Consider the following 11,640-nt stretch of genomic DNA (forward strand, 5'->3'; position numbering starts at 1 on the left):
ACTACAGCTCCCAGTGGCGCCGGGGCGGCGCACGAGAAAGACGTCGTGCCTTGGGGACTGACGCCGGCCGAGCGGCTGCCCGGGTCAGCGGAGCGCCGCCGTGGTCGTGCTGCCGAGCGCCGCCGTGGTCGTGCTGCCGAGCGCCGCCGTGGTCGTGCTGCCGAGCGCCGCCGTGGTCGTGCTGCGGAGCGCCGCCGTGGTCGTGCTGCGGAGGCGCCGCCGTGGTCGTGCTGCGGAGGAGCCACTGCGTGTTCCGAGCGTTTCGGCGTTAAAACGTGACCCTTCCTCTGGCGGAGGGAAGTAAGTTCTTCTTCCGCAACCAAAACAGAGGCAGCTGGTGTCATAGTCTCACGATACATCATTTACTCACGTCACGTCAGATTTGATATTCATTTGGATGAACTTTTTATACAAACTATTTTATCGAAACGCTCTGTACGTCACCCGATAGTTTTTTTTATGGGCCGGTGTGTACAATTTAGTGGTATAGTCGCATGAAAATAAGTGATGTTGTGTTTTCGTCGTCGCGGGTCCCCTTCCTCGGAAGCCGCCATGTTTCTACGGTAGCCCAGAATGGACAAACCAAACGCCGGCTCTTCCTCTGAGCTCTGTAACGTTACCGGGTGGTCGATCCGGTCTTGGACTCTGCAAAGGGATATACAATATGTATCCCGCTTATGCCTAGAATACAATCATTTCTTAAGCATTACTTTGCTGATGTTAGCTTGTAGCCGTGGTATCATTTCCTAAGCCATTGAAAAGGGAGGTGTGAGGGTGGTGGGTATTCAGTTGGTTGCAATCTGCAACCCCACCGCTAGATGCCATTACTTCTTCACACTGCTCCTTTAATATGTTGCGCATTAATTAGTGGTGGGAAATGGGAATCACCGGGTAACTCACGAGGCGATGCTATCGCGATACATTTCCCATGATAGCGATTGTGTCGTGATACGGGCGGCTCTGCCAAACACGATACATCACCAAAATCCCTGACGATTTGTCACGATATCTGAGTAATTGAAGAGGGAAAAATATATTTGAGACGTCATATCGATATTATCGTGGATTTGACTATTCAGTGCGTTTTAAGGGTGATCTGGCAGACCAGAGCTAAAACAAAGTACACCCAAATCCTATTTTCACTCACAAAAGAGTCCTAATGTGGGGGATGTGTAATCTCAATCTCATCTCAATCTCATACCGTTAATTAGAAAAAAATCGATATGGCGTCTGTGTAACATGTCTCAAGAGGTATCGCAATATCAGCCTGACAACAGCTAGACCTGATCCCCGTTAATATGTTAAGATAAGAACAGGCTTGGAGACCCTGGATATATTGCAGTGTTGTTTTTTTCTCTCTTTTTTTTTGTTGTTTAAGTAGGTAACCCCACAGGAGATGGAACCCAGGACCTTTCAGTTTAGCAGTTTGGAGATGACACACCAACTCACTGACGCACAATACCGCCTCTCGACGCTCTTTCCCGAATTTCCTCCCGGGATTAATTGAGTCTTGTCTTCGGCCCCTTTTACACCTGGCATTAAAATGTCGTCTGTATCTAGATACTGTACGTTCTCTGGAAAATGACGTCGCACCGCAGGCCTTTTCTATTTACACCCGGTATTAATAAGCGTCCTTGTTATCTTGATTCTGCCTATATTATGATCGGATCTCAGTATCAAATTAGCCAGCAGAAAGCAATGCTTATCTACGGCCTTTACTTATTTTTCCTTTGCGGGTTGTCTTCAGCAATGTTCTACAATTAGGCAACCGCAACGAAAACAAATGTTTCTCACAACAGTTACAGCTGCCGTGAATGCCACTGCGTCAAATTGCTTTCTGTCGATGCGCCAAAGGACTGATCATCAGCGGCAGTGGATCGTTCACCTTCAAATGGGTAGTTAGATTACCCTTGTGAGAGAAGAGACAGCGGGACGTGGCGGAGCTAAGGGACGTTTTCAACTTGTGGGCCGATTTCTTTTCCCGAATGTGGCCGAGCTGTACAGATACAGCTCCAGATGTGGTCTGGCAGAACCCATAGCATTCTGATTGCAATGCGTTCTATGCGCACCTGCATTAACATTCGTATTTCCTTATCCAGATACAGATCGCATTTTCATGCCCGGTGTAAATGGGGTACAAGTAGGGTTGCTCCGGTTACCGGTGTTACACGTTACTTCACATTACTCACCCGCCGTTGTTTTTCTTTCTTTTCTTTTTTTCTTTAGAATAGAAATAAAGCCTAAATATAACCATTTAGTTAATTTTCGTGTATCAGCGCTGATGTTCATCAAATGAAAAAAAAAAATTAAATTTGTAAAATACTAAGCGCGTCAGCGCGTCAATACTTATTTGGACGCTACAAAAGTGAAAGTGTTTGCTTTGTGTTTGTAACATGTAATATAAGGGGTAATATTAAGGGATGGGGCAATTCCTCACCCTGGCATCCCAAGTGAAAAGTCTTATATTATCTTTCTTTCCTCCAGGAAGCTAATGTTGGTGCAGCGGCTGAGCTCGGCGGCCAGGTCCTTTTCTCTGAGCACGGCCGCTCTCCACAGGGCTGGCCTCTGGACCTTCCCTTTCCCCTCCCACCGGCCCCTCCTCTCCGCTGCTCATCCATGCTGGTCGTGTCCCCCCTGCTCCCGCCACTTCAGCCTTCTCTGCAGGCAGAGGGGAGGCGTACCGAACCCCTGCCACACCGCAAACGGCCGGTGCATCCGTCCGGGTGACTCTTACGATACGCGGTCGCTCCACTCCTCCGCCGGGCTCATGGAGGGGTGGGAGAGGGGGCCGCCGTTCAAACGGTGGAAGAGCACGGAGGAGAGGAGCTGCAGAGCCGAGGCTCCAGGAGAACCGAGGGGCCTCGCCAGTGAGGGGGGAGGCCCCAGCAGGGAGCACCGTAGACCGGGCCCCGGCACGACCCAAGACCCCCCCTCAAAATCATCTCACAGGGACCGAAGTCGTGACGGAGAGAAGACTAGAGACTGGAAGAAAAGTAAAAAGTGGGAAAAAGGGAAGAGGGATAAAAGAACGGAGATAGTCGGAGGAGTGAAAGACAGGACCTGTGTAGAGGGAACCTCAGACCGGTCCAGCAGAACCCAGGAAGTCAGGCTGCCTCAGCAGGCACATTCAAAGCCTGACCTGCAGATCGCAGGTGGGGATGTGAACTTGGTGAGAGGTGGAGAGGGCCAGGGTCCCAGGGGAGGAGGACTAGGGGTTGGGCCGGAACACCCCAGGACAGAGCTCTCTCCCCAGCCTCCCAGAGCCAGTCACTGCCCCAACCCCTGGTTCCCATCTGGAGCCTGGAGGCCGCCCCTCCCTCCTGGACCCTTATCCCATCTCCATGGACCCTGCTCCCCTCCTGGTGGGCCGTGCCCTCCTCCTGGTGGGCCGTGCCCTCCTCCCGGTGGGCCGTGCCCTCCTCCCGGTGGGCCGTGCCCTCCTCCCGGTGGGCTGTGCCCTCCTCCCGGTGGACCGTGCCCTCCTCCCGGTGGACCTTGCCCTCCTCCCCATGGACCTTTTCCCCCCTGCAGAACACACGGTCAGTCAACGGCAGCCAGGCACAAATTAAGTCGTAAAATTAAGACTTTGCGACATGTCTTTACAAAACAAAAGCGCGTTATTACATTATTTTTGTGTTTTTAAAAGAAAAAGACTGCCATTTATGTGAATATATTTCAGATATGCTTCTATTTTAACAGGGACAGGGGCATCAGCAATCAGTATTGTATCAGTGCGGCCCTTCTAATTATCTATCTTATTAAGAAGTCACGTTTAGATCTTGTAAAGTATATTTTGGTAAGCCGAGGACTATAAATGACCGTGAACGTTGATGTCCCTTCCCGCAGCATTGCAGAGACGCTGGGAGGACCCTCCCGCCTGCAGCGCCGAGCTCCAGCCTTCGGGGGCCGGCGCCGCCTTCCAATTCTCTGTCCTGTCATACAACATCCTGTCCCAGGATCTGCTGCAGGAGAACTCGTACCTGTACCGACACTGCGACGCACGCGTGCTGCCCTGGGAGTTCAGGCTGAGCAACCTGCTAGCCGAGATACGCAACTACAACGCCGACGTGAGTTGCGGAGGAGTCTGAGATTAAACACAACGGGGCCAGAGTGAGAGTGACAGGGTGAACGTTTGCACGTTACGAGGAGTTTTGATCGGTAACTTGGTGCATAAAAGACATGATCGGAAAGGCAAGAGTAAGTCATTATATTGACTCACTGATTAGTTGTTCATTAATTGTTAGTTCTGCGTTGGTTTGATGGATTTTATTCCTTCTCTAATACCAAATACTAGGAATCGAACAGTTCCGGCGAGAAATGTAGCGACACACACATAAAGTGAGTAATCGTCAAAACGAATGTTTGCTTGGAAAAAGTATTTCAGTTCAGGTTTGTGGTTTTGCAGGACGGCCTCCGTCCCGATTTCCCTTTAAAGCCTCGTGAGAATGTTTCATCCCACGGGATTCTCCTGAGATTCTCTCCGCCGCATTTCGTCGGGGTGGGAATTCGCCCCGGGGGCTTCACAACACAATATCGCCGCGCCGCATAGCTCCCGATACGATAGTATTGAGATTCTTTATGGTTCGTCCTTTTCTTTCGTTCCCATCTGACGGAAAAGTTTAAAACGCATCTTTCTCTGTTGTGGTCGTCTGTCCAGGCTGAGCTCAAAACGCGAATGTCGCGACCTCAACCGGCGCCCCCATCAGGAACCCACGGGGCGACGGCCGACGACCGGTTTGTTTACGTGTGGTCAGCGGTGCTGGGTTGGATTACATGTTATGAAGTGATTCAATTTGCTGTGTCTCCATTTAAAGTTAAATTCTCTCCGACTTTAATGAATATCATGATCGCTGACTGCGACACCCGGATTTGCCTCGGGGCGGATTAATAAAGTTACGTTTGTCATCAGCTTTTTTTTTTTTTTTTCTGTTCTTCTGGTGATTTGGACACGTTGAGAATCTGAAATGACTTTAGATGTCGACTGCATCACGACAACACCGCTTCTTCTTGCTTGTGAACAAAGGAAACTTGCGCAGGCATATTAACCAAATGGGAGAACTTTTGGCATTTTGAAAACACTAGTGTGGACCGAAAACGTTTTTCAAATGTATCCACATTAGTCTGGACATGGCCTACATCTCACGGCCCTAAATTAAAAAAAAAAAAAAAAAATAGATTCTTGATGTTGGAGTATCCATACAATATTATGGGGAAATATCGCGATGCTATACAGTGGTACCTCGACTTACGACTGTAATTGGTTCTATAAGAACAGTCGTATGTTAAAACAGTCGTTTTGTCGAAGCAATTTTTCCCATATAACCACGCTCATATTTTTCTATGATTTCCTTCTTAGTTTCAATGGGAGTCGTTGCCTTTTTCTTTTTTCCATCGTCCTTCTCCTTAGGACTCATCATGAAGGTGAAAATAAACAAAACACACAGAACAAACACAGTAAATATGAAAAAAAATATGGGTAAGCCGCCAACTACGTGCACACACCATGTAGGTCGCCCGCTGACTGACTGCTGACTGACTGTTGGCTGCTGACTGACTGCTGACTGCTGACTGACTGACTGCTGACTGGTCACCGACTGGTCAGCGATGCACCAACTGCAAATCTCCACGGTCGTATCTTGGAGCAGTCGGTCGCAAGTCGGTACAAATTTTCACGACTATCACTGCTTGTATCTTGGATTAGTCGTAAGTAGATGCGGTGGTAAATCCAGGTACTACTGTGCTATGATATATATTTTTTTACCCTTCTCTAATATCTTTACACATAAAAGCAACATGGCTGCCGTACAGCTCACTACCGTGGTTGTTTGTGCGGTGAACTTCATGCAGGCACACAATCTCATTTGCTGTTGAAAATCGCCGTCTGAGTCTTGAGACATTTTTGATTGAGTCATGACCTGACCGGTTGGGATTGTATAGAGGCAGATTTTAGGCTCACACACACACATAAACACATAACTCTACAGCATGACCACCCTGGACTTTGCCTGATCTCAAATTGCTGCCAAATCGGCCTTGAAAGTCAACTTCATGTGGCCTTAGCTTTATAGTCGTTTAAAAGCGTTATGGGATATCTGGGTCAATCCAGCACAACGACTCACCAAGCGGCCTTGAGTGACAACACGTTTGTTACGAGAGCCGTAGAGAACAGTTGGGAACCGAACTTTGTTTTTGTGGAGTAGCGACTTCAAACGAGTTCACGGGAACCTGGAAACGGAGGATGAACACGTTGTTTGTCTTCTCTCCAGATCCTGTGTCTTCAGGAGGTGCAGCAGGACCACTACCACAGCCAGATGAAACCAGCCCTGGAGGCACTAGGTAGTGTGCGTGTGTTTGTGTGTGTGTGTGTGTTTGTGTGCTTTTAAAGCACCCTCCAAAATGCATCCATAGCACTGTCTTGAAAAACGTCTAATTTACCAATGAACACTAGAAGCGGGAGCCTCCAGAGAGCTTAACCCTATTAATTCGGCCTCCGTCACCCGAAACCACAGCGGGGAGGAAGGGGAGGGGTATCAATAGTTTTCGAGTCCTGACATTTGAAAGAGCCGAATAAAACTGCGGTGATAGCCGAAGATGATGTCTCTTAAAAAAAACAAAAACACCACCACCAAATGGTTAAAACATACATCATTTCACTGCATATATGTATGGAAGTATGTATATGTATGTGACAAATAAAAATCTTGAATCTTGAATTTTGTTAGCGGTGAATTCAACCTTTGTTAACCCATATAAACAAATAACAACAAATAAAATGTTTGAAAAAAGATCGTGCGTGCCTGTTGTTAAGAGTGATATTCAGGCACAGGATGAAAACATGGCTGATGTATATTTAAATTGTTTAAATGTATTTATATAAATTCCACTGCCAGTTGGCACGAGATGTCGACGAGTAAACGATGTCATCATAAATAAAAGCTCAAGGAAGAGGGGCTGAAGTGAAGCACCGCTGTCGATGATTTCTGTCTGGCACCCAGCCTGCGTGAGTGCACCGTGTCGCCTCTGGCCACGTCCCCTGCGGACCGGGAAAAGGTGCTCAGGCCCCAGCGAGAATTGAACTCGCGACCCCTGGTTTACAAGACCAGTGCTCTAACCACTGAGCTATGAAGCCTTGACGTGGCAGGTATTTAGAGGCGTCAAATTCACGAGTCAGAGTGAGGGCCACGCCCGCAAACAGTACTGTTGTTTGGTTGGGTGCAACACGCCCAGCTCACTCCGGATAGTGTGTGTTTAACTTATGTGAGTGGGAAAGGAAACCATTTCCAGCTCTTTAAGTGTGTAGACAAGTAGAGCTTGTCACAGTATAATGCAGGACCTCTAAAGACAGACATTGAAGTTAGGAAAAAGTTGCTTGCATGCCGTTTTTTCTAAAGATCTTATATATATGTATATATATATATATTCAAATACAACTTTTCAAAAATACATTAAATTATAGTTTTGCTGCGGGCCCCTTGCAGATCCTACACGGACGCCTTGGGGGGCTGCGGACCCCTGTTTGGGAATACTTGAGCTGCTTTCACACATGCGCTGCAGCCCTGAAATAATCCGGACATTACCCGGAGCAGCTGCATGTCTGAATGCAAATGTCCGAATTATTTGGACATTACCCAGACTCTACCCAGCCAGCGCCCTGGTACAAAGTCTGCACGATGTCCGATAGAGCGTTCTATGTGTGAACGGAGCAGGTAATTGTCCGGAGCATTCGCAGCGAGCGAGTGAGCGTGTCGCGTGTTGATGATGTCTCTATCATATGTGAGTTATTTACCTTGGTGTGGATCTTGCTGCACGGAGCGTAGCTGCTCCGTTCCCCTTTCTGCTTTCCTTTATGTTCCTTTCCACTCCTTCCTTAATATGATGTGATGTCCAAATACATGGAGTATCAACGGCAAAAAAAAGATGAGTCGGTAGCCTCGTCCGCCATCTGGGGTGTCCTTAAACTCCTCGTCATTGCCTCACGTCCTGCCTCCTGCACGCTCTACCCAGGCTCCGCCCCTCGTGGTGTAACCGCGTCTGACATGGACAATTTCCGGTTGTGAGCTACACGTGTGAAAGGATAACTCCAAACAATGACCAGACCTGATTATCTGGATATTGTCCGGCGTTCATGTGTGAAAGCAGGGTGTGTGTAGCTGTTGACTGCCAGCTGTTGTGTTTTTATACTTATATACTATATTTTATGTCTCTATGCGACGCTCAACAACCACATTTCACCGAAGTTTTCATATGGAAGCCTATAGTATAAGGCTGTTGTGGATACATTCTCATTTTCATATAGTCCCCTGTGGCCATTATTTTCAAACATCCACCTGATCCTGTTGGCTCTCATGTAGTTCAAATGACCAACAGCAGGGGGAGCCAAAGACCGTTTTTAACTTTGTTTGAATACTTTACATTCCGGAGGGAAATTGCAGCAGCATACATCAAAACAAAAATATCCAGTAATATGCACCACCTACTTTGTATGACCAGTGATAATTATACTTGATAATGAGAAACAGGGAAATCAATGAGCAAGAAAGAACAAACCCAAACGTCAACATCGCATGTTGAGGCAAATGTGTGTTGTTTAAAGTTAGGAGGAGGTGGAGGAGGCATTCATCTAAAGTCGATTTTTTTTTTCCCCTCTGAAACACAGTTGGCTTTTGTGTTGTGTTTTTTGCTTGTGCGCCTGTTTATCCCCACGGGTGTGTGTGTTTCCAGGTTACCAGTGTGTGTATAAGAAGCGTACAGGCAAGAAGCCGGATGGCTGTGCCGTGGTGTTCAAAACCTCCCGCCTCTCGCTGCTCTCCTCACACCCCGTGGAGTTCCTGCGTCCGGGCGACGCCCTCCTCGATCGGGACAACGTGGGCTTGGTCTTGCTCCTGAGGCCCAACGACGCCGCCGGCCAGTCAGACCCCTCCTCCTTCATCTGCGTCGGCAACACGCACCTCCTCTATAACCCCCGCCGCGGCGACGTCAAGCTGGCCCAGCTGGCGATCCTGTTGGCCGAGATCAGCCGGCTGTCCCGCCTCCCCGACGGCTCCACCAATCCCGTGGTGCTGTGCGGGGATTTTAACTCTGTGCCCTGGAGCCCGCTGTACCGCTTCCTGACCACCGGCTGCTTGAAGTACAAGGGGCTAACCATAGGGAAGGTAGGGCGCACACTTAACTCACTTTAGGCATCAAGTGAGAACCTCATTGAAAATTTTTTGTTTGACTTAAGGAGGCAGTTGGAATGAAAAAATAATAATAAGCGACCCAAAATGTCCTCAAAAGGTCCTCACAAGTACAGCAACACCAACACACATGGTTTCTGCAGCTCCCTATAAGTCTTGGAGTTCGTGGAGGGATGTACACCAAATTTTCTGTCCAGGAGCTTAACCATCCAGTGTGTGTGTACTGGACAGTACAGTGGTGGGAAATGACATGGTGGCAGGGAAAGTGATGCAGATACTGGGAGCTGTGCTGCTAAAACAATTAAAAATATTATTTACCTTCATTTGTTTATCTGATGCTTTTGTCCAAAGAGACTCGCGTGAGAGGAAATGATCGAAGCAGACGTCGACCGTTGAAGCAACCTCCATCTTAAGTGCACGATCTCCTGTTTCTAAATTCAACCAGATACAAGTGCAAAATAGCTGTAAGGAATAAGAATCAAAGTTGTGTTATGAGTAATAAACATATGTATAGTTTTGTTTTGGTATGTAAGTGCAGTAGGATAAGTACTCATATGTTGTCAATACAACTTAAAATTAGTCAACATCAACAAGGATGGTTATTGTAGCTAAGATAGGATCAGGTCTTTGGGTGTTTCGTAAAGGTTGTGAGTGTCTCTGCAGAGCGTAACGAGCTGAGACTCTGGAGATCCAGTGACTACCTGGCAGTTGAGTGAAATGAAGAGAGGCGTTGGCCTGACGACGACCAGGCTGCATTCTGAATCACCTGCAGAGGCAGAGCGCCGCGGTAGTCGTGGTGGTTGAGAATGATGCAGTCAACATGGTGACAAGCGCCTGGACAAGGAGCCGTGCCGAGGGCTCGGGGCAGGTTCCGTCCGATCCCCCCGGATGTCGTACTGCGGCATTGGGTGACGGAGGGAATACAGTCGGAGAAAGTCAGTCGGTCGTCGATCACTACCCCCAGGATCTCTAACAGACTGGGATGGTATTAATGACGACGAGCCGAGCCGATCATTTATGCAGAGTTGAATGGTTGTTCTTACTGGGACGATGGTGTCCTGGAGAGATTGAGCTGCAGGTGGCGTTTCCTTCATCCTGCCAAGCGTCCCCCCCCCCGAAGGAAAGGAAAGCGTCGTAACCGGGGGAAGGTCGTTTTCTAAACCGCTGTGGTTATCGGTGGAGCCGGCGACGGACAGGACGCACGCCGTCGTTCCTCCCCTGCGCGCACTCATCACGCATCCCTTTCCCTGTGCGTGTAGGTGTCGGGGCAGGAAGACAGTCCCAGAGCTCAGCGTGTTCTGGTCGCACCCATCTGGTCCTCCAGTCTGGGGATCAGCGCCCAGTGTGAGTACAAGCTGAAACCAGCCAGCAGCCCTGCAGGTGAGACCACAAGAAACCAAACTCACATTTTTTTTAAATTTTTTTTTTTTTTATCATATTTCCCACTGTCACCTCTTCACCTATAGTATAGACAGGTATGGGTTGCTGATATGTTGTAGGACCAGGTTTAGTGAACTGAAATGACGGATTCGATTTGTGCGTTTGCTCAGATGTTGAAGGAGCCATTTCTGCCCTCACTGTGGAAGACGAAGCTGCCAACAAGAGGTCCGTACGACACACACACACACACACACAAACACAAACACGCACACACACACACACACACACACACACACACACACACACACACACACACAGTCATACCCAGTCTAACCCTGTGTGTGTGTCTGTCTGTCTGTCTGTCTCTGTGTGTCTGTCTGTCTGTGTGTAGGTACCGGCTGCGGCACGGTGTGAAGCTGCAGTCTTCCTACCAGCACCGCCTGATGCATGACGGGAGACCAGAGATCACCACCTGCCACTCCCGCACTGCCATGACGGTGGACTACATCCTGTACACACCAGGTACGCACGCAGAAACAGAAAGCGACGTGTTGCATCCGGCGGGGGAGACCCGGGCATGGCGGCAAAAACAAGATACTGACGGAGTTGGTATTAAGCCCTGTTTTTGTTCTCGCTCCTCCTCCTCCACCCGCAGACTCCACCTCTTCGTCCACCCCCGCTCGCGGCCTGCAGCTGCAGGGTCGTCTGGCTCTGGTCGGGGAGTCGGAGCTGAAGTCGGTCAGGGGGCTTCCTAACCAGCACCACTCCTCCGACCACCTGCCGCTGCTGGCCCGCTTCCGCCTGCGGAGGTGACCCGACATCCCACAAGCCCCCCCAGGGAGAGGCCCCCGGGCGCGGCACGGGCACCTTGGGCGTCACGACCGGAGCCGCAAATGCTGCGGTACATGCGCGCGCGCGCGCGCACACACACACACACACACACACACACACACCATTATATCCAAACCTTGGGCTGTGTTTTGGCAAGAACTCTTTCATGATATGGAAGCATGGTGTGTTGATTGCATCCGAGCTGCCGGTCTGGTCTCAGCAGTTTTCACTGTAGTTTTAAGAAAATGTAATT

General features: G+C 49.2%; 1 protein-coding gene across 1 annotated transcript; it reads left to right on the forward strand.

Annotated features, from left to right (window-relative positions):
• Nucleotides 1–229: 229 nt before the first annotated feature.
• angel2 (angel homolog 2) lies at nt 230–11,370 on the forward strand. The gene is made up of 9 exons (XM_080022322.1): nt 230–300; nt 2,485–3,539; nt 3,847–4,067; nt 6,267–6,336; nt 8,722–9,152; nt 10,436–10,556; nt 10,727–10,781; nt 10,948–11,078; nt 11,212–11,370. Exons 2-9 carry the CDS (start codon nt 2,492–2,494, stop codon nt 11,367–11,369), a joined length of 2,235 nt encoding a protein of 744 aa, XP_079878448.1. The 5' UTR covers nt 230–300; nt 2,485–2,491; the 3' UTR covers nt 11,370.
• The last annotated feature ends 270 nt before the right edge of the window (nt 11,371–11,640 follow it).

This window comes from Zeus faber, assembly GCF_960531495.2.
Source record: "Zeus faber genome assembly, chromosome: 2".
Classification (NCBI taxonomy): Eukaryota; Metazoa; Chordata; class Actinopteri; order Zeiformes; family Zeidae; genus Zeus; species Zeus faber.

Excerpts from the sequence above, each read along its gene's own strand:
- angel2 (XM_080022322.1), top strand. The coding sequence starts at position 2,492 with ATGTTGGTGCAGCGGCTGAGCTCGGCGGCCAGGTCCTTTTCTCTGAGC. Across the intron at positions 10,557-10,726 it reads ACCAGCCAGCAGCCCTGCAG|ATGTTGAAGGAGCCATTTCT; the intron begins GTGAGACCACAA and ends GCGTTTGCTCAG. Across the intron at positions 11,079-11,211 it reads CTACATCCTGTACACACCAG|ACTCCACCTCTTCGTCCACC; the intron begins GTACGCACGCAG and ends CTCCACCCGCAG.